The sequence below is a fragment of the Nothobranchius furzeri genome, chromosome 4 (genome assembly GCF_043380555.1).
Source record: "Nothobranchius furzeri strain GRZ-AD chromosome 4, NfurGRZ-RIMD1, whole genome shotgun sequence".
Classification (NCBI taxonomy): Eukaryota; Metazoa; Chordata; class Actinopteri; order Cyprinodontiformes; family Nothobranchiidae; genus Nothobranchius; species Nothobranchius furzeri.
The window spans coordinates 67,371,917-67,392,430 of NC_091744.1; the positions used below are offsets into that span (position 1 = coordinate 67,371,917).

General features: G+C 40.2%; 3 protein-coding genes across 5 annotated transcripts in view; 2 read left to right on the forward strand and 1 right to left on the reverse strand.

Annotated features, from left to right (window-relative positions):
• Positions 1–3,124, forward strand: part of LOC107388751 (SH2 domain-containing protein 7) — a 3,576-nt gene extending 452 nt beyond the window's left edge. The window contains exons 3-8 of the mRNA XM_015964436.3: positions 263–429; positions 1,173–1,262; positions 1,731–1,896; positions 1,977–2,096; positions 2,208–2,864; positions 2,951–3,124. Coding sequence (XP_015819922.1) covers positions 263–429; positions 1,173–1,262; positions 1,731–1,896; positions 1,977–2,096; positions 2,208–2,864; positions 2,951–2,995 — 1,245 coding nt within the window. The 3' untranslated portion in view covers positions 2,996–3,124. The remainder of the gene's footprint in view (positions 1–262; positions 430–1,172; positions 1,263–1,730; positions 1,897–1,976; positions 2,097–2,207; positions 2,865–2,950) is intronic.
• A 2,668-nt stretch (positions 3,125–5,792) lies between these two features.
• Positions 5,793–13,230, reverse strand: cib2 (calcium and integrin binding family member 2). The gene is made up of 6 exons (XM_054733073.2): positions 12,806–13,230; positions 11,712–11,746; positions 9,859–9,970; positions 6,959–7,106; positions 6,652–6,847; positions 5,793–6,524 (listed from the first exon to the last, which is right to left on the reverse strand). Exons 1-6 carry the CDS (start codon positions 12,854–12,856, stop codon positions 6,503–6,505), a joined length of 564 nt encoding a protein of 187 aa, XP_054589048.1. The 5' UTR covers positions 12,857–13,230; the 3' UTR covers positions 5,793–6,502.
• A 543-nt stretch (positions 13,231–13,773) lies between these two features.
• lrrc61 (leucine rich repeat containing 61) lies at positions 13,774–20,402 on the forward strand. 3 transcript variants are annotated; one of them, XM_015964437.3, is made up of 9 exons: positions 13,774–13,994; positions 14,789–14,884; positions 14,964–15,110; positions 15,209–15,269; positions 19,056–19,141; positions 19,214–19,279; positions 19,391–19,459; positions 19,580–19,705; positions 19,783–20,402. In XM_015964437.3, exons 1-9 carry the CDS (start codon positions 13,967–13,969, stop codon positions 19,887–19,889), a joined length of 786 nt encoding a protein of 261 aa, XP_015819923.1. In that variant the 5' UTR covers positions 13,774–13,966; the 3' UTR covers positions 19,890–20,402. The 3 variants fall into 3 exon arrangements, with proteins under 3 accessions (XP_015819923.1, XP_015819924.1, XP_054589047.1); XM_015964438.3 differs by having other exon boundaries at positions 19,583–19,705; XM_054733072.2 differs by lacking the exon at positions 13,774–13,994 and adding an exon at positions 14,136–14,247.
• The last annotated feature ends 112 nt before the right edge of the window (positions 20,403–20,514 follow it).

Below are 20,514 nucleotides of genomic sequence, written 5' to 3' on the forward strand. Positions count from 1 at the left end.
GACTTTTCACAGTTTGGTCACCGTCATAACGTTCCTACTTTATGTCACTGTAAACAAATTTTCAGCAACAAACAACAGCAAACACGGAATAGACTGGAAGTTGTTCCCTGTGGCACAACAGTGAGAACACTGAGCTGCTTTCAGGCTCAGGTTAACGCCTCCTGGAAAATAAGCAAATCAGACAGCTGAAAAACCACCATTCTCTGGGAAGGAAATGCAGATTGCATTATTTACTAGAAGCCTGGCTGTGCTGTTTGATCAGGACAGAGAGAAGATGGAGCAAAGGGAACCAGCGGGGGACTCAGTGTGGGAAGGAACCGAAGGCAGGCTCAGAGAACTGGCCTCCAAGTGGTTCATAGACACTCAGCTGCCTCTCATCGTCAACAACGGCCTCTTCCCTTCCTGGTTTATGGGCTTCATCAGCAGGAAGTAAGTCTTAACAAGGAAACAGCTTAACATGCCAACAAATACCTTGAATTTACATCAACAAAAATGTACGAATCAGAAACTACACCGGATATTTCAGCAGTTTCCGATGTACTGTTTGGGAGCCTTGTGTGGATTATAGACACCTAGGTCTTGACTTAATCTGTTGAGATCATAGAATACGTTTGTCATAAATTATAAACAGAAGCCATATTTAATTAATGGTGTCATGACTGATTTGATGGCTCTCTTTTGTTGTCATTGTGGTTTTATTTTATAGTCAACCACGGTCATTCGGGATGACTTTGGGGTATTTTTGTGGGTCAGAAATTAAAAAGTTGGAAACCACTGATCTATTTTATATGTTGTTTTCCATAAAAGTAAAATGGAAAAAGAAGCTATTGTGCAGAGAACACACTTTTCCCCTCTGATGTATGTGTCCACTTTGTGGTAGGCTATCACCCACGTTTCACCTTTGGCCTTTTACAAAGACACACACACACAAACACACACACACACACACACACACCTTCAAGAGAAACAAAAACACATGCAGGACAGTTGTGTCTGTTAGAAAGATCTTAAGGCGGAATGGGTTTTCCTTCATAATGTTGTAATTTCCATGGTAGAATTCATGATTTTGCCTTGCTCTGCTGACAAAGACAATGTGAAAAAATCTCCAGTAAAACACAAAATCTTACTGAATCTAAGTAGATTTTCATGATATGATTTCTGTTTTGTCACAGAGATGCTGAGAATGTACTCAGAGAAAAGGAACTGGGATGTTTCTTAATCCGTCTCAGTGATAAAGCCATCGGATACATTCTGTCCTACAAGTGAGTACTTCACTGAAAAACGTTAAATGTTATGTTAAAAACGATTGGAGTGTTTTCCGTGTTTTATGGTCAGCATGTAAAATGGCGTCTATGCATTTAAAATTATGAAAATGAGCAGCACTAAAAATATTTCTGGAGGATATTTTTGGATATTTATGCTATAAATGTCTCTAAACTATCAGTAATTTGTTTAACAAGACTTCTGCCTCTTTAAAATTATGAAAATGACCAACATCATAAGTAACTGGATGATATTTTAAACTCATTTGTTTAGTGCTGTTTATACTTTAGTGCCTTATTTTATTAGTGGACATTCAGGCTGCAAAAGTCCCAAATCACTCGTTTTATCCATAGTTTTGCTCTTTGCAACAATCGTATTGTTACTTTCTGTTTGTATTTTACCATTTATTTATGTTGCCATTTTTATGCCGTTTTTCATAACTAATTATTTTTTACCTCCAAATGCAGAGGCAGAGACCGTTGCAGACACTTTTTGATCAGCCAGTCTGAAGTGGGAAAGTTCAAAGTTCACGGAGACACAGAGGGACATAGCACTATGCTTGATCTAATAGACTACTATAAAACAAGCCCTATCGAGCCCTTTGGGGAGTATTTGACTTATCCATGCTGCAAGGTGACATACAGCTCTTTAATTATTATTCTTTAAAGAAGACTCAATGTGACTGAAGACTAACTGATGCTTTGCTCTTGCAGGATCAGAATGAAGACCTTTATGACACAATTCAGGTCAACCCTAAAGAAAAGCCAGCTTCTGTCCTTAGAACAGCAAAGAACTTACAAAAGCAGCAACTTCACTCGAGTGCAGACCACCAGGTGAGGGATGTTTTTGGGTTACGCGAATGCTTTCCTCAAAGATTCTACTGAAAAATCCTGTTTTCCTTCCTTGTAGCTGACACTAAAACTCTGGTTTGCTTTGTACGACAGGAAGTACCGCCTTTACCACAGAGAAGCAGGCAATTGGATGCCAGCACCTTCACGGATGAAGAAAGAAGTCTGTATGCTCAGCTCAAGAAGCATACAGTCAAAGACAGTCCACGAGGCCCACAGATCTCACAGGACAGTTTACCTGGAGTTAATCCAAGGAAAGCTGAAAGGTTGATGGTCAAGAAACAGAACAATGGCGGAAGTAGTCCTCCATCAGGACCAGAGGCCATTTACTCAGAGCTCAACCCCCTGGATACCAAAAGCAAGTCTCTGCCGCTGCTGGACAGCATGTTCGATGGTGAGCAGTCCTACAGACTGAGCATGCCTCCCAGCACCCCACCAAGACTTTCTCCCAAACCAGTCAGACCAGTCACCAACTGCACGCCACAATCAAAAAGCAGCCACAGTCTGGACGGCATGACGTGCAATGCAGTCTATCACATGGTCGGCCCAACAACCTTTAGATCCTCAAAGGAAGAGCAGCAGAACTATTCTTTGTATGCTGAGGTTGGCTTTGAATCCCCCGTCATCAACATCGACAGCACGTACGAGCTGCTGCCCGACCACAAGGAGCCCGCCAAGCCAAAACACCACAACACGTACGAACCCGTGGAGGACAACAGACGCAAAATCAACAACTCGTCCTGGGGAATTAAGGTTAGCAATGCTTATTTTAAATCCTCTATGGTTTGGGTTTTGTTACTGTTGTATGTAAAATCCTCTAATGTGTTTTATTCTTGCAGAATGACAAATGGAAATGGCTCTTCCCTGAATCCAAGAGGAAATAGTGGCTGTCGCCTTAGCAACAAAGAAATGTTTACACCACTCATTAGACACTACTATGACACATTCAAATTGATACTCTACAACTGTTTTTCAACATACATAATTCAGCTGTTGTACATTTTCCTTTAAGTTTATTTATTAAAAATTGTCAAAATATATTTCTGTTAATGATTTGGGAAAAGATGTAAATATTTTACTTATTTATTTTGCTAAAACCATTTTATAAACCACTTTTAGTGAATGAGAGCTGTTTGAAGCTTTCTTTGGAAAACAATAATTAAAGTGAGTTAGTGGCTGACCTGTGATGAGGACAAGTACATGAGCAAGAGAGGAAGATGGATAACTGGCAGTTTATTCAAATTATGCCTCACAACAGCAGAAACAAACGTTAAATTCACTTTGCTCAGATTAAGTCATATATTCCATCAATTTAGCATTAAAAAGTGTTGGTAGAGGTTTTTTGCCCCTAATGCAGCGACATCTTGCTGTTCTGGTGTAACAAAGTGTGAGTTGAACGTAGTTAGATAATAGAGAGCTTCAGTTGTGAGGAAATGTAGATGACATCTGTGGGAAGCATCTGTATTTTTGTGTTCAAAATATAACTACCAAACCTGCCTGGGAAGAAAACTGTCCCTGTGGGTTTCCATTGCAAAGTGCAGGAATAAAACATGAGGTCATGCAGGAACATCCAGGGATATGAAACACACTCTCCATGGAAATTCTTCAAACAGCTTATGCAAAGTTTGAATTACACACAGGCTTCTGGGGGAGCCCACAAGATGGGAGAGGCATTCATCCATCCAATCACCTCCTGTGTGTGTGTGTGTGTGTGTGTGTGTGTGTGTGTGTGTGCGTGCGTGCGTGCGTGCGTGCGTGCGTGTGTGTGTGTGTGTGTGTGTGTGTGTGTGTGTGTGCGTGCGTGCGTGTGTGTGTGTGTGTGTGTGTGCGTGTGTGTGTGTGTGTGTGTGTGTGTGTGTGTGTGTGTGTGTCATTATCCGCCCCTGTCCTCCCTGACTGTGTCTCTCCTGCCATGATTATCCTTATTGTTCTCACCTGTCCCTCATTACTCTGCCCATGTGTTCCTGATTCCCTTGTGTTTTTTTACCGCCCTCCTTGTTGCTGTCTTTGTCGGTTCATTGTTGTTTGTGCATGTTCGTTTGTCCTGTCGCTCCCGTTCTACAATTAAACATATTTTTATTTTTTCATCCGTTTGCCTGCTCTTCTGCCTCCTGAAACCCACCACCACACATGGTCCACCATCTCCACCCCAGAACATGACAGTGTGTGTCCCTGTACACAGAGAGTTCATATAAATAAGTTTGATAGGTTGAAACAAGACCATTTTTTGGTTTCCATCACCCTTTAGGGGGAGCAGGGCTCCCCCTAGCCCTCCTGTAATTGAAACCCTGGCCTTACAGCTAATCCTTGAAACAATTTATTTTTTGCCATTGGCACAGCAGCTATATTGGCATGCAGTTTTTGAACAAATGTGGCAACAACAAAGAGATGAGCCATAGTTGCTAATGATCATTTATAGTTTTAGTGAAGTCAATAAAGCTAACAGCTTTGAATTTTTCCATGCTAAAGTCAATGCACTGTTGCATGTGAGAGGAATCAGAATGGAAAGTTTTTCCCCTCTAAGTCACGTACAGGGCTGTGTTAAAATGTCAATAAGTCACTTCAGCAGATCAACAACTTTGTGACATTTTCTTTACCTAAAATTATTTCACAACCCAGATCCTTTGTGATGATGCACCACTGGAACACAACCTGTGAACGGTGCAAAGTCAAGACAGATAGCAGTGCTGATTTTGTCACAGTGGAGCCACTGAGTAGCAAAGCTGTGAGGAAATTCACTCAGCTGATGTCAAATCGGAAGATGAAACAAAAGGAAAATTGTGTCATGACAACATCAAAAACAGCTCGTTAGGCTACATTAAGCAACAACATGTTATAGGGAAAAAAAAATTATAAAAAAATATAAAAGGACATTCCATGTTAATTTGAGTTTTTTTTTATTGAGCTATGTTTAAATGCTTCTCAACAGAGGAAAGTAATGCCAGGATGCACTAATGACTACACCATGCTTTAGACAAATCCTCCACCTTCTGCTCAAATGAGGCTTTGCATGGATAATTGATCCCTGCAGGACATTTATAGTATCCATTTTATTTACTATTAATCAAACACTTACTCAAATGCACAAGTATGTGATGTGAGTGCATCTTATAAAGGTTTAGTACGTCTTAACAATGACCACAACTCAAGCTGTTTTCTATTGCTTAAACTAAAGTTTCAAACTACTAGGATAGTTGTTTGGTTCAGACAGAGACCAATACCTGCAACGTTTTCATTCAAATGTTGCATTACAATAGAAAAGGGTTGATTTGCAACTCCTGGTTGGATGACCGGGCTTCTCACCCTATCTCTATAAGGGAGAGTCCATAAATCCTGTGAAGAAAACTAATTTCAGTCACTTGTATCTGCGATCTCATTCGTTTGGTGACGACCATCGCTACCCAAAGCTTGTGACCATAGATGTGGATTGGGATGTGACCCTGTTCTGGAGAATGTTCTGGATGAGCAGGGATGGATGGATAAGCGACTGTTACTTCCTGTTGAGATTAAGTGTGTAGGAAGTAATTGTGTTTCTGACAGCTCACATCCTCTGTTTCAAGTTATTAAATACGACGGCAGATGGACAGACAGTCACTTCCTGATTTTTAGTAGACGACCTGATCTTTTTGAGTGGGTGGGTTTGGATGAACTGCTTATGAGCTCATTAAAGACGCTGGTCAGTTTGGTGAAAGCTTTCAAGGATGTTCTCATTTTCACGTAACATACAACCAAACACACAATTACAGTAAATAGCACCTGATTGTGCCGCAACACACAAACACAAATAAAATCTGTTTTAAAGAAAGGCAAGCACTCGAATTAGCTTGAGACATCAGAAGCTATGACATGACAATGGCTGTAACAAGTGCATGGGTGCAATGACAGAAAACAGAAGCTGATGAAATTAGGTCAGATGACACAGCTCTACGTCTGTATGGAGAATAGAGACATCTGAATGACATAGTGTGCCAATTTAACAACAAAAGGGTACACCATAAATACAAATAAGGTTGCATAGCTAACAGAAAGCTAACAAAAAACATTGCTGCACTTAAACTTCAAGCTTCACCCATAAATACTGATTGTCTAAGTGTCTTTGTAGGTCAAAACATCTGACCTATTCATAGTAATCTTATTTTTCTAATCTTAAAATGAGAAAACACATTTTTTGCAGAAAGAAATCTGGTCATGCCATTCACTGAAAGAATTTTCTCTAACATTGATTTAAAAATCTCCTCAAACTCAGCAGACTTCAGACTGGTGAGAGCCTTTCAAGAAGACACGATGGACTATTGTATGCCATTTTTCTCACTGAGAGAGCAATTGTGACCAGAATGTGAGTCCTGAGATTCATTCAGCTGCTGATGGAAGAAGTTGTCCATCCAATCATCTTAGATTCGGATGTGGAAGGTGCTGGAAGAACCCAACAAGCAAAATGAGGGACAAACAATGATACATTAGTTGTATTATCATCATTTACACACATTGAGTCTATTTAAAGTGTTTAAACTAAAAATTATATTTATCTTGCAAGAGTTACCTTAAAAAATCTGGAGCCCTTGTTATCATATTTTCAAAGTCAGAATAAGAGAGTTTATTGTCTCCATCCAAATCTGCCTCATCGATGGTTTTCTCACACACCAACTCCACCTCCTCACTAGTCAGCTCCTCCTTCGTCAGCTTGTTTAAAGTCTTCTCAAGGTCCTCTTTGCACAAGTAATTATCCACATTAAAATCTATGGTGGGATGGCAATGGAATTGCATTATTACCACATTAGATTTAACTTATTTCAGGCAAATTCTGGTGAAAATGTCAAACATTTTATATTCCACTTGGTAATTTTTACCATATATCTTAAAGGCATAGATGGCTTTGAGTTCTCTAGGAGCCGTTTCACTCAGAACTGAAAACATATCCACAAACTCATTGAAACTCAGGTTTCCTGCTCCGTCTTCTGAGAATGACTCTACAATCCTGTTGCGGAATGGGTTTTCCTGCATGTAAAACAATATTGAATTTATAAAATTTCATATAATTGTAAATCCACCCAAGGTCATTTATTTCCATAAAATAAAAGGCATCTTAACAGATTTGACAGATATGCAAATATTGGGTTTTTCCAAGTAGTTTTATATTTGTGCTGCAAACAAAAACTGCTCATCTGATTCACCTGAAAAAGCTCTTCATCTGTTTATACGTTTATTGTGAATACAATATTCTCTTCTCCATAGATGAAACGTTGAATTTATGCCATGGATAATTAATAGGTTTGATGACACATTTGGACTCAACAAGCCATCATTTGAAGAGAGACTGATGTTGTTGTCGCCCTTTATGCAGTCGTTTCTTATTGTGGCAAGGCGGAGAAATGAGGGCCCGGGCGGGGTTTGATTCCCAGGCTCCCAAGTGAGGGTCACGCACGCTAACCAGTCAGCCAAATAGCCAGGGCGCATGATCAATCAGGATAAAGTGTCAGGACACTCACACTGTCACATCTTCCCCCCTCTTTCCATGAGCATGTCCTCGTGCTCCCGTGCAGGGTGCAACACATTTTCAAATCCATGGACCTACTTGACAGTACAGCATGGATCCTGCCAACAACGCCAAATGTGGCAAGATGGAGAAACGAGGGCCCGGGCGGGATTCAATGCCCAGACTCCCGGGTGAGAGTCATGCGCACCAACCAGTCAGCCAAAGGGACATCCTCGTGGCTAAACAGCCAGGGCGCATGATCAATCAGGATACAGTGACATGACGGTCACACTGTCACACTATTATTTTCAACCCTGAAACTAAACAGAAAGCTGCTGGAACACCAGTAAATGGTAAATGGCCTGTATTTGAAATAGCGCCTACTGGAGTCAATCAGTCATTCACCCATTCACACACACATTCATACCCTGGTGGTGATGAGCTACAACATAGCCACAGCTGCCCTGGGGCACACTGACAGACGCGAGGCTGCTATACACAGGCGCCACCGGTCCCACCACCGCCAGCAGGCAAGCTGGGTTAAGTGTCTTGCCAAAGGACACAATGACAGTGATAGACTGAGCGTGAGTTGAACCTGCAGCCTCCCGATTTTGGGGCAAGCACTTAATTCCTGTGCCACTGTCGCCAGTATCCCCGTCCCAGTGTCAAGCTCAAGTGAGAAAAGCAGCTGCCAACATGGACAAGATAAACATCTTTGGGAGAAAAGTTTTATGGTAAGTGATGCAAAGATTGAGCCATTTGGCCAAAACAATTTTAAGAAATATGTTTGAAGGAGTCGAGGTTTGCTAACTGAAGAATACCAACTGTCAAGCACAAGGGTGGTAGGGTCATGCATTATAAAGACTATGTTTAAAGACCAAGTTCACTCATCTTTTCAAAACATTTGCAGTGGTCTCTAGGATGATAAACAAATGCCTTATAAGTCAATCTCTGAAGGAAAAAAGCTCTGGTGCCCTTTTTTCAAGAAGTACAGGAAGTAGCCAGATGTGTGGCAGAACACAGACATCTCACCTAGGATGGGCTAAAGGTTGGTTTATGCTTGATGCGTCCGCGAGGTCCGCACGGCTCCGTGCGGAAAAGTAGCGTCATTTTAACAACCATGCCCCTCCACCGCGTCTCCGCACGGCCCAAACTTTCCACACCGCGCACCTAGGAAATTTTCTAACCACGCGGACGGTCGGACGCAGAAAAACATGGTGGACTGGCAAGAACTAGTATGGCAGAGGTTCGTAAATACAGACATTTGTATGATTCAGCTCTCAAAGATCACCGTGATCAAAATGTTGTTAATAATTCTTGGAGAGAAATAGCTCGCACTGTCGGAAAAGACGAGGACGCTGTTAAAAAAAAAGCTGGAATGCCATGTTGTAAACAACAGTAATTTCTACTTCTACTATGGTGCAGTGATGGATGCATGCCATAGAGCTCCATGCTGCCCCGTTCAGTTTGGGAGAATATTGGCTCACTGCAGAGACAAGCTGCATGAACCATAAACGCTGCGAGTTGAGAAGCGCGTTCCATCCGCGAGCAGCATCACCAAGCTGAAAGTGAATGCGTCAAGCATAAAACAAGCTTCACAGCAACACAACTCTACCATCTGACTCCATTCGCTTTGCAACACTGATGTTTTATCTCTAAAAATAACACAAGCCTGAAGGTGTTTTTCCATGTTGTGGAGTTGCTAATGCTATTGGTTACCTTCTGCTAGCTCTGCTCTCTCCAGGACACTAAATCAACAACAACCTTCCCTGTTGTGAGCCAAGATGGCTGTTAATGCTAGTTTTCAATGTGATGTGGAGTTGGCATTTCTAATCCGAGCATTCCCCCTTCTATTTTCTGTTGCCAGCTAATGAAATAGGGGTAGAAGAGTATTTACATATTTGGCCTGCATGTTAAACTTTGAGTGATCAATCATATTTCAAAATAACTACCAAAAAGCTGAGAAAGCAAGAAAACCAATCCATATTAATGACTTCTTCCATTTCTGGTAAAGTAACATTTAGTTCCCCATGGAATGCAATCAAATAAATATTGATGGTGTTTAAAATATTTCCTGTTCTTAAAAACAAAGTCGTTATTGTTTAGATAATCCATATAAGAGGTGAGTGACATTTGCATTTTTGTAGAAAGATCCAGATAAAGCCACATACTTCTGACTTTTGTTGGAAAATACAAAGATTTGATGATCATTTGAACAATGTTAGGATATACAACAGGATTTATTGGAAGCACGTATGCAGGCGGGGCTCCTACCTTTAATTCTGGCATGTCCACTATTAATGCTAACGGTATTTTACATTCCGGTTCATTGGTGTAGTCCATCGGTACAAGATGTGGAGCCAACTCATGGTATCTGCCATGCAATCTGGAATAAATATAGAAAAACAGATTCTAGCAATCTCTTCTAAGTTTCACAACTTACTTTTTTTTGGGGGGGGGGGGGGGGGGGGGACTACGACGACAATACATGATTCAAAATATGAGCAGTGAAATCTCGAAATACAACGAGACTTAGACCCTACAGGTGGAGCATTTTACAAAGGCAAGAATGCAAATGGAAGCACGTTGCTTCAATGGTAGAGATCGGATCTGTGGAAAGGCTGCAGGCTGTTGAATATGAATAAGTACTGTTGTCTATGAACTTGTTACGGTTGCCAGTCTGGCCAGTGAAGAGCAGGAGCCAGGATCACCCAGCCCTAGTGAATAAGCCTGACACCGCCCTTCCTCCTCCTCTCTCCCGGGCTGCTGAGGAGCACAGCTGAGCTGAGTCTTCCTGATGAGCAAACACCTGCATAAAAAGGCTATATGCCTTCAGCAGTCTGAGGCAGCAGTGCAGGGGTTCTGCTGTCCTCCAGGTCTCAGTTTGGTATAACTCCTCTCATTGTGATGAGTTTTAAACTTTGGCCGTTTTAACTCTTAGTGATGAGATTTTGGAGTGATCCAGTGGGATCTTTTTGTGTTCGTTTTAAAGGTTAACTTTGTTTGGTACAATTATATTGACTTCAGTTTTGAACACCTTCGGTTCGGTAAAGCTTTTAACATAAGTTTTAACCAGGTGTTTTCATAGTTGATAATTTGTTGTTGTGATGTTAACCTGTTAGAGAGTTCTGTTTGCTCGTTTTTAGAACCTTTTTCAACAATAAAACCATCTTAATATCCACTGTCCAGTTCTTATGTTATCCCCATCCTTCACATTTTACCATCTCATGTCGGGGACGTAACAGAACTGCATATAAGCTGTGGAAATTTAAACACATTGGAAGTGGAAAGTATGACACGGACAACCAGGTTCTAGTCTTGCAGAACAACCTACAACAAAAACACTGGATTTCTTTCATTTGTCAGGAGAAAATAAATAATTATGTTTTTTGTGGATATCTTCAAAATTATTTTGATGCTGGATGTTTGAGATTGTAGCGTAAATGGGTCCATTATCTGCCCTTTGTGATATCACCAGTCGGTTGTTTTGAAATGTCAGAATTTGGGTGGATGTCAGGATCAGAGTAGGAATGTTATGCGCTGAATTGTGTTATCTCTAGGTATCTTAGTCGTTTTTAAAGTTCTTTGAAAGAAGCAGAACTTTCAACAGGATCCACTGACATCAACAACTCAGTGAAAAGGTGAACGTGACATTCAAACACACAGCAAAACACTGACACAACAGAAACCTTTGGATTAATAATAAACAAATTGGAGCACATTTCCTGCAAGTTTTAGATCGTGAACACAGCTGATTTGTTTAATTAAGTGATGAACTGCTCCCACTAGTGAAGGCTGAAGAGACATTTCAGCTGTTAGATTAAAAAGATGAACGCACAGCGAAGAAATATTTCACTTTTGGTTTATTTAATGGACACTAGGGGGCGCTAAAAACAAACCAAAACTGCTTGGCATTCTTTTAAGTTATGAGTCAGTAAACTGCTGTATTTCAAATTAACACCTTGTGATTTTTATCTTGAGAGGCGCTATAGAAAAGATCTTTCCTTCTTCTAAACTCAGCAAGCTAGACAAATGGGATCCTCACTTTTAATTCTGATACTCCACATTTATGTTTACTCACAACAGCTCACTTTGAAGCAATCAGATTTAGTTTGTGTGTGTCTTACCGCAAAATTTCTTTGCGAGTGAAAAATGTGCAGTCCTGCAAGAAGAGAAAAGAGCATAAGGCAACATAAATAAAATAAATTCAGTTTGATCAACATATGTGAATAACATTAGAGAGCAGCAGAGTTCCTCTACATTTTCATAAAAAGCTGTCTGAGGTGCCAGGCTTCTCTCAAAATGCCTGTGTGTGTGTGTGTGTGTGTGTGTGTGTGTGTGTGTGTGTGTGTGTGTGTGTGTGTGTGTGTGCGTGTGTGTGTACACAGCAACATGATCTGCTGCTGTTTGACATGCACACGTATTATCCGATGGCCCCACAGGAAGCACATCACTGTACACAAGTTCTTTGTGCTCAGCCGTCTGAGCCGTGCTCGTGGGTGTAAGAAGCAGCACGCTGTCAGCTGCTCAGGATTACCCCAAACCAGATCAGGTTGGAGCTTTAATAGTGCATCAAAAACCTGCAGCTGCTAAAGACTCTGTGGTGTGAATGAATCTAAAAACTTTAAAATGCTGTGGAATTAAAAACTAAAACAAAGAAAATTGCAACCACAAGTCAAACAGAAAACCAGAGACTCCTCAGTAACCAGAGAGGCTCTTGAGATCTAGAGTACAGTTACACAGTGTATTACTGACTTTACATTAATTTTTAAGTCCACATGGAATCACATGATAAACCTGTGCAGATAAAGATGTATATCCCCACAAGAAATGCTGGATTATTGTTACAGGAAACCCAAGAAAAGGTATTGGATTGTGATTCAGTTTAGATTTTTAAATGGAATCTAATTCAAACTCATGAGACAAAACTGAACACAGTTTATAAAGAGAATGATCAGGATTTTGACTATTAAAATGTCCAGGATTAACTACATTTAACACATATTTAATTTGCTTTTTGATATAGTAGTAATGCAGTATAATATATGCTCACATTTGCTATTTAACATTGATTAAAACCACAGAAGACTATAGTTTCTTCATAATCCTTTTCTCTACTTTTAATAGATGTTCTAGTAAGAATTTGAGACTTTTATTTTCTTAATTATAAGTAGAAAGCATCATACTCTCCTCCAACAAGATGCAAAGCAACTCATCTTACCTGGTAAGCATCAAGTTGCTCGTCAGTGAAGATTGTTTGCTTATTTCCCATCTTTATCAAGTAATTTTCTGCTTGTACACTTTCAGAAAAATAACTGGCCCGAGCCTTTCCTCAAAGAAAGGCATTTATGGAGTCTGCAGCGTCAAGGTCTCTGCACGGGAAGAGTTGATGTTGAACACCTTAAAATGGTTGTTGATTCAGGAGACGGTTCATGACAACAACAACAACAAAATAAAAATAATAGAAATGCAAAAGGATAAAATACTGAAAAGAAAAAAAATTCCAGTTATAATGGAGCCAATGGATGTTCCCTAAGACTCTGAGAACAAACTGATCTGCATCCTATGGGAACCAGATGATGTATCCACAGGAGGGCTGATGAACCAATCAGAGGACAGAGCAATAAATAAATAAGGAGGAACTAGAACCTACTGAAGGTGATGCAACTACATCACGGGGCACTTAGATCAAACTTCTAAACTATTAATAATAGTGATTTTATAATAACAATATAAACGTGGGTATCTTACTTTATAATATTCTGAGATATTGAAGTATGTCCAAAAAAAAAAAATTCTATATCACCACTGACGTTATGCTCCAAAACCCTGGAATGTTCAACTATTCTCAAAATCTGATATTTTAAATATGTTCTAACTGGTCCAGTAATTATGTTTTATATATTTAGATGGAATTATGTAGAAACTAGTCAAATATACACTTAATAATATTTTAAAATGTAAATGTCATTCATATTTATATTTTATTTCGCTTTTCTTCTGTTTTATGTATATTTTCAACTGGATAAATAAATTACAGAAAAGTAATCTTCACTTATTTTTTTTAAAATAAAAGCACATTTTAAAGTTTATTTGATCGGTTTGTGCATTAAAAACCCAATCAGCATTAAAATGACCTTAAAACCTGATAAAACCAAATAATCTGTTACACCTGCCCCTCGCTAACCCCCGCCGGGCTGCGGAGAAGGCTGATGCCCGTCTCTAATCCACCTGCACCGCGATACAATGAGCGTGTCCCTCCCGTACCCCTGGATAGATTATAATTTCACACCTCATACATAATCCCTACACTTCTTCACACTGGCTAAACTGTTGTCATTTGTGACGTTTGGCAGCTTTGTTGTAAGAAAAGTTGTCCAGGATGGAGTCAAAGCGAGAGAAAGACCAGGGTAAGTTAATGATGGATAGCTTGTTGCTGTGCTAGCCGCTAGCAGCTCATGCTACTGGGACGAGTGAAGCTAACGCTAGCAGCCTGTTGTTCGGGACACGCTTTATGGACGTGTTTCATCACAACAAGGGGGAAATGGGGGCACTGCTACATTTTTTTCTTTCAAGAAGCCCACCCACTTTCATCCGGCTGAATCATCCTCACGAATTCACACAGCCGCTGCCATAGGAACGACGCTCATGGCTAACAAGCAGGTAGCTAACAACGCTAGCCGAGCGTGAAGAATCTCGACATCTTCCCCCAGTCAGGGCAGTGCAGAGCAAGTGTAGGTTATTTTTAGTGTCCCTTCGGCTTCCACTCTGATCTTTTCGCGTAAGGCTGCAGACCCAACAGTTTGCATTTAAGGGAACTAAATAAAACAAAAAATGAATCTTTTTGACATTGAGAAAAGTAGACCCCAGCGTCATTATCTGTGCCTGGGAATGATTGTGGAAACATTATATTACTACACCGCCTTAAGCAAATTAGAGCTAATAAAAACTGGTATTAATGCATCACATGGAACAATGGAACATCACACATCAATGCACAAATCTGTACATCTGTAATGTTGGTGACTCAGGAGCACACTGGAAATCATCTGTGCTCTAGTTGCTACTTTTGTGCTACTAACAGAACAAACAGGGCTTCCAGCAGTTTCCTTTTTCCAGTGCTGACTCATAAATTAAGAGTAAATGGCTGTACTGCATGCACAAGAATAGAAGTGACTTTCCTCTGCTCTTGTTGCACTTCCAGATGCAGAGTGTGAGAGGATCACTGCAGTGCTGCTCAAGTCACGTACGGGAGAATTTGAATTAGAATCAATATTGTTTCTCAAACTGAGAGGCCTTGGTAAGATAAAATATTTGCATTTAAAGTTAATTATTTTTTAAATGTATTTTTCTAATTCTTTGATTTTTTTAAAAAATAGGAATACACGACCTTGGATGTATTGGGGAATGCATGAATTTGGAGAGGCTGGACCTATCTGGGAACAATATAACAAATTTAGCTTCTCTAACGTCGCTTCGACTTCTTTCTGTGCTAAATTTGTCTGCTAATAGAATCTCCAATGTAGGTAAGACTTTGTGGAGAAAAAAAGTCACATTAATGATGTCTAGATATTAAAAATATGTCCAGTTTCACTTTAAACTTTTTAATTGCTTTTGTTTTCAGAGCCTCTCCGGGGTTGTGAAAATTTACAAAACCTAAATATTGCTGGTAATATCATCTCCAGGTATGAGCATATATTTACTCCCAGAGTAAACATATTAGTCAGTCCAATTAAAAAGTACTGAAAACTCAGGATTTCTCATAGACACTCACTGGCCACTTTATTGGTTTATTTTTATGTGGTCTTCTGCTGCTGTAGCCCACATGCCTCAGGGTTCAACGTGTTGTGCATTCAGAGACGTTCTTCTGCATACCTTGGTTGTAATGAATGATTATTTCAGTTTCTCTTTGAACATCTTAGGTGTGTTCTTGCTGTTTATTAGTTCTAATTCCATGCTGTCGTTCTTTTTTTTTTTAAACACAGAAACGGTTTCGTTACCTGTTTTGTCGCTACGTTTCGTCGGCGGCTGCAGGCTTCCTCAGGCTTACGCTGATGGTGGCGCTTCTCCTTCTCCTTAAATAACATTGACGACACAGGCAACATAAAATTCACTTATGAGTTAGAAACAGAAGGCAGCATAGCATTTATGGATATGAAAATCACCAGACAGACCGACGGGACCCTAAACATAAACACATACAGGAAACCAACACACACAGACAAATACTTATTATGGACATCAGAACACACTACCATACACAAAATGTCAGTAATCAGAACATTATATCACCGAGCAAACATAATAACAGAAGAGAGAGACCGTAAACAAGAGGACAAACACATACAACACGCTTTAAAGACCTGCGGATACCCGACATGGGCAATAAACAAAGGAAAACAAACAACAACAGAAAGAAAAGAACAACCTAAGCAAAGAACCAGAAACCCAGAAAGACAAGAACCAAAACCAGTGATAACCTTACCATACATCAAAGGCATAACAGAAAAAATAAGAGCAGCAATGAAAAAACACAACATAAACACATCAACAAAACCATACACAACTGTTAGAAACAGACTAGTACACCCAAAAGATAAGATACCAGCTGGACTTAAATGTGGAGTCGTTTACGAAATCCCATGCAAACTCTGCATTAAAACATACATAGGAGAAACCGGATGCCAACTCAACACACGAACAATAGAACATAGAAAGGAGTGCGAGAAAGAAACAAGTCGAAAACACACAAGAGCAGCAAAACAAGAAGCAGAAAGTACAATAATGAAGTTAGCCGTAACAGATCACTGCACAAGAGAAAACCATGTAATGGACTGGGACAACACAAGGATCTTAAACATTGAACAACAAACATACAAGACATGGATTAAAGAAGCAATCGAGATAAGGAGACGTGGATGTGGGACCATGAACAGGGATGACGGAGTTTACACGTTGGACCGCGCATGGGACTGCATCGTCGGAGAGGGGAGAGCGGGCAGTAGAGGGCGACAACGTCCTCTGCTGCCCGCGGATAAACAGAGAAGGAAGTGACGCGCCACCGTCAGCCTGAGGAAGCCTGCAGCCACCGGCGAAACGTAGCGACAAAACAGGTAACGAAACCGTTTCTGTGTTTTAAAAAAAAGAACGACAGCATGGTATTTCAGTTTCTGTTGCCTTTCTATCAGCTCAAACCAGTCTGGTCATTTTCCTCTGACCTCAGGCAGCAACAAGGCATTTTCACCCACCGAATTGCTGCTCACTGGATGTTTTCCCTTTTTCGGACCATTCTCTGTAGATCGTAGAGATGGTTGTGCGTGACAATCCCAGAAGATCAGCACTTTCTTAAATACTCAGACCAGCTTGTCTGGCACCAACAACCATGCCACATTCAAAGTCACTTAAATCACCTTTCTTCCCCATTCTGAAGTTCAGTTTGAACTGCAGTGGATCGTCTTGACCATGTCAACATGCCTAAATGCATTGAGTTGCCATCGTGGAATTGGCGGATTCGTCATTTGCATTAACGAGCAGTTGGACAAGTGTACCCAATAAAATGGCCAGTGAGTTGAGGCTGTTAGTCGTGTTTCTGCTATTGACCCTTTGCACCGACGTCACCTAATCACATGGGTCCACCATGCTGGACGGCAAAAGCATGTAAAAAGTGAGCGACACGATTAGTAAACAAAGGGAAAAGTAGAGCCTGAAATTGTTTTTGCGATCAAAACAAAAACAAAACTCCTCCAGCATTCCTTCATCATGCCCAGTTCAGTTATCAGAAGAAGTAGCGCATCTAGCCGGGGCTCATAGAGAGCGGTATGTTAACTAGCTTACCAACATTAGCTTATGTTCTTTCTGCAGCTGTTCACCGATGTAAACATGTTGCTGACTGCCTAAATTCACCCCTCTGGATTTATAACATTATGTTATAAACAGCGTTTCACTTTACACCAAAGCTGATTTTTAAAAGTCCGGATTCCTACCAGCTTCTGTTGCTGGTGGTGTTACCGGGCTCAGCCGCTGCTCTCACACCGGAATGAGAAGATCTCTGAACGCCGACGCTCATATAAATAAATAACGTAATTTTAACACATGTAATCATACATCGGAGCTTTAATATTGTTAATAATCATCTCGCTTTACACTACAGTGGACGGCGTGCATCCTCCGTGGTGAAATACCCATCCATCAGGATTATAATAACTAGTATAACACATCACATTTATCCCTGTCTCTGTCTTCCTCGTGAAATAAATGAACGTTAATCTTACCCGGTAAAAACATGTTCGCTGCAAATCTGAGGGCTGCTAGTCCGCTTGATTGGTCGCTGCAGTTTACCTCCGTCCTCAGTCTCCATCAAAGTTATTAAAAAACAAAACAAGTTGAGTTTACATCCTTGTCTGTTAGTGCAGCCAACCACGCAGCAAGCTAAAACCATTTTACTGTCAAATCAACTAAATAAAAGCGATAAAAGGCTACAAACTGGCTTGTTTTGACTAGCTTCACTGGAGTTCCAATGGGTGTAAACGATCTTTTTGCTGTCCATCATGGTGAAGGGGGCGGTGACATGAGTGGCGTGACGTCACGTGCAAAGGGTCAATGGGAGTTCCAGAAAATTACCGAGAGGGGGGTGGGGCACGTCAGCATTCGCCACCATTTCAGTTGTGAGTGACATCACTGAACAGCACCAAAAGGTGTCCATTCACCTTAATAGCATTAAAGTTTATTCTGCGCTGTATTTTAATTCATTTCTGGGTACCAAGAGGGCCGCTGTGTGAAATATAATTCTGCGTTCAGTGACCAGAAGAAACACATTTTTTGCATAACTCTGTAGGAGACCTGAAAGGGCCAAGAATCACAACACTGGAGGGGGGTTTACGCCACTTTTTGGCATTAGGAGTTTAGAAACTGTGATTTTAAAGCTGCAAAAGTAATGTATGAAAATAAGTCCAGGACTACAAATGCGTATCACCAAATCGACGTAATCAAACCAGACACGGAGAAAAGCAGAAGTAAAATGGCTGTAAGTTCAGCAAACTTCATATCCTTCCCTCAGGATGAAAGAATCACCATAAATCTGATCGTGTGGTAAGTAGCAGCTACGCTAGGGGAGAGGAGATTCTGTGGTGGCGTCATTTATGCAACGTACCGAAGTCTGATTTGTAGTCATAGGAATTAAGAACTTTTACAAGCTAATAAATATCGACGTACGAAACATACATCATTACTTTTCCTTTAAATTGCAGTTCAACACGTGTGGTTCAGGGTCTAAGGCAAAGCGGATTAGAAAACAGCGTTTTTAGCCACGTTGACTTGCATTTATTGTTTCGTTCTTCCGGGGACCCATGAGCCAACCAGAAGGGGAGGAGACTTAGGCTCCCTATATTCACATTATGTATATTTTTTTACTTTTACCAAACTTACTCAGATGAAATCCTCACACCTGTCTGGTTTTTTCTTTTTTTAACCAGTACTGACAACCTACACTGCCTCGTTACTTTGAGAAAGCTGGAAAACATACGTCTGAAAGATAACACTTACAATTACAGTAACCCCGGTAAGTTCATAACACTTAAAAAGTTATTTTCGATTAAAAGGCTCAATCAATAATTTGACATTTTCTCGTTAGTCTGCAGGAACGCATCGTATCGAGCCACAGTGCTTGAGATGTTCCCTAACATCAAAGTGCTGGATGGTAAAAATAATTTTTTTTTTTTGATTTAGCATTTAACATCATCAATTTCTAAAAGATCACGGTGTTGCATTGGCTGCATTTATTTTAGTTTTGATGTGTTTTTACCCATAGGAGAAAGAGTTGTAGGACGGGGAAGCGACTTGTACCAGCTATGCAAAGACATCGATGACACTATTAAGGGTGAATGTTAATTTTTCAACATATATCCTTGTTTTAAGAACCTTATTGTTTGAGTGAAACTATATATCATAAAGTAACACATTAACGTGTTTGAATCAATATTTTTCTGTAAATTATCAGCAGGTTCATACAAGAATGGACAACTTGTGGAACATCCTGATTGTAAACCGTGGGTAGAGGATAGTTACTGGGAGATAAAGAGATCAAACAACGCCATCATCGAAGAGGCCTACAAACAGTTTAATGGTGAGAGGGTCTCTGTGTTTACATGGGATTTGACTGATTGAAAATACAGATTTTGCAAATCCTACTTTCTTCTACAGATGTTCTTCATGAATGCAGACTCCTCAACAACAGAGCCACTCATGTCATCTCTCAAACTGAAAGATCCATGAGCTTGAAAAAGCAGCCAAAACAATATGCACTCTGAGTTGGGCTATTTTGGGTTTTGTTTATAGTTGTTGTCTCTTTTGCACTGTATCATGGCTCCATATACTGTAGCTTTTTAAAATGCTGTATCCAAATGCTTGATAATTGCCTGGCACACTCGCTGTGTTGCATTGTATGAAATCTACTGTGACTGTATGTATCCTGTGCATCAGTTATCAGAATAAATGAGTGCGTTTTGGAAACCTTTACCCGTTTTGATACTCCGTATGGTTCAAAGATGTCTTAACTTTGCACAGTGTGCACATTTAAATGCCGTAGGCTGCAGTTTTACTAAGAGCTATGCTGCTTTTAAAGATTTCTACGTGTTGATTTTTTTCCTATTAGCGTTGCTGAAAGAGTCCGAGTAAATGTGTACCATGCTGTATGCTTTTTGTGTGAGTTGTGCTTTAGCAAAAAGTGACTGAATGATTGTTTCGGCAGTTTCTACTTGTTTTCTACCATGAAGTGTTTTAGTGAATGATGTATGGAAAATACAGCCTTTATGAAGCTACAACTGTGTTTCTCATTTTTGTGTGATTTATTTTTATTTTTTTATTTTTTGATAGACAAATAACTAACATGAGGCATATTCAATATGGAGGACTCAACATGCCGAAATAGACCGT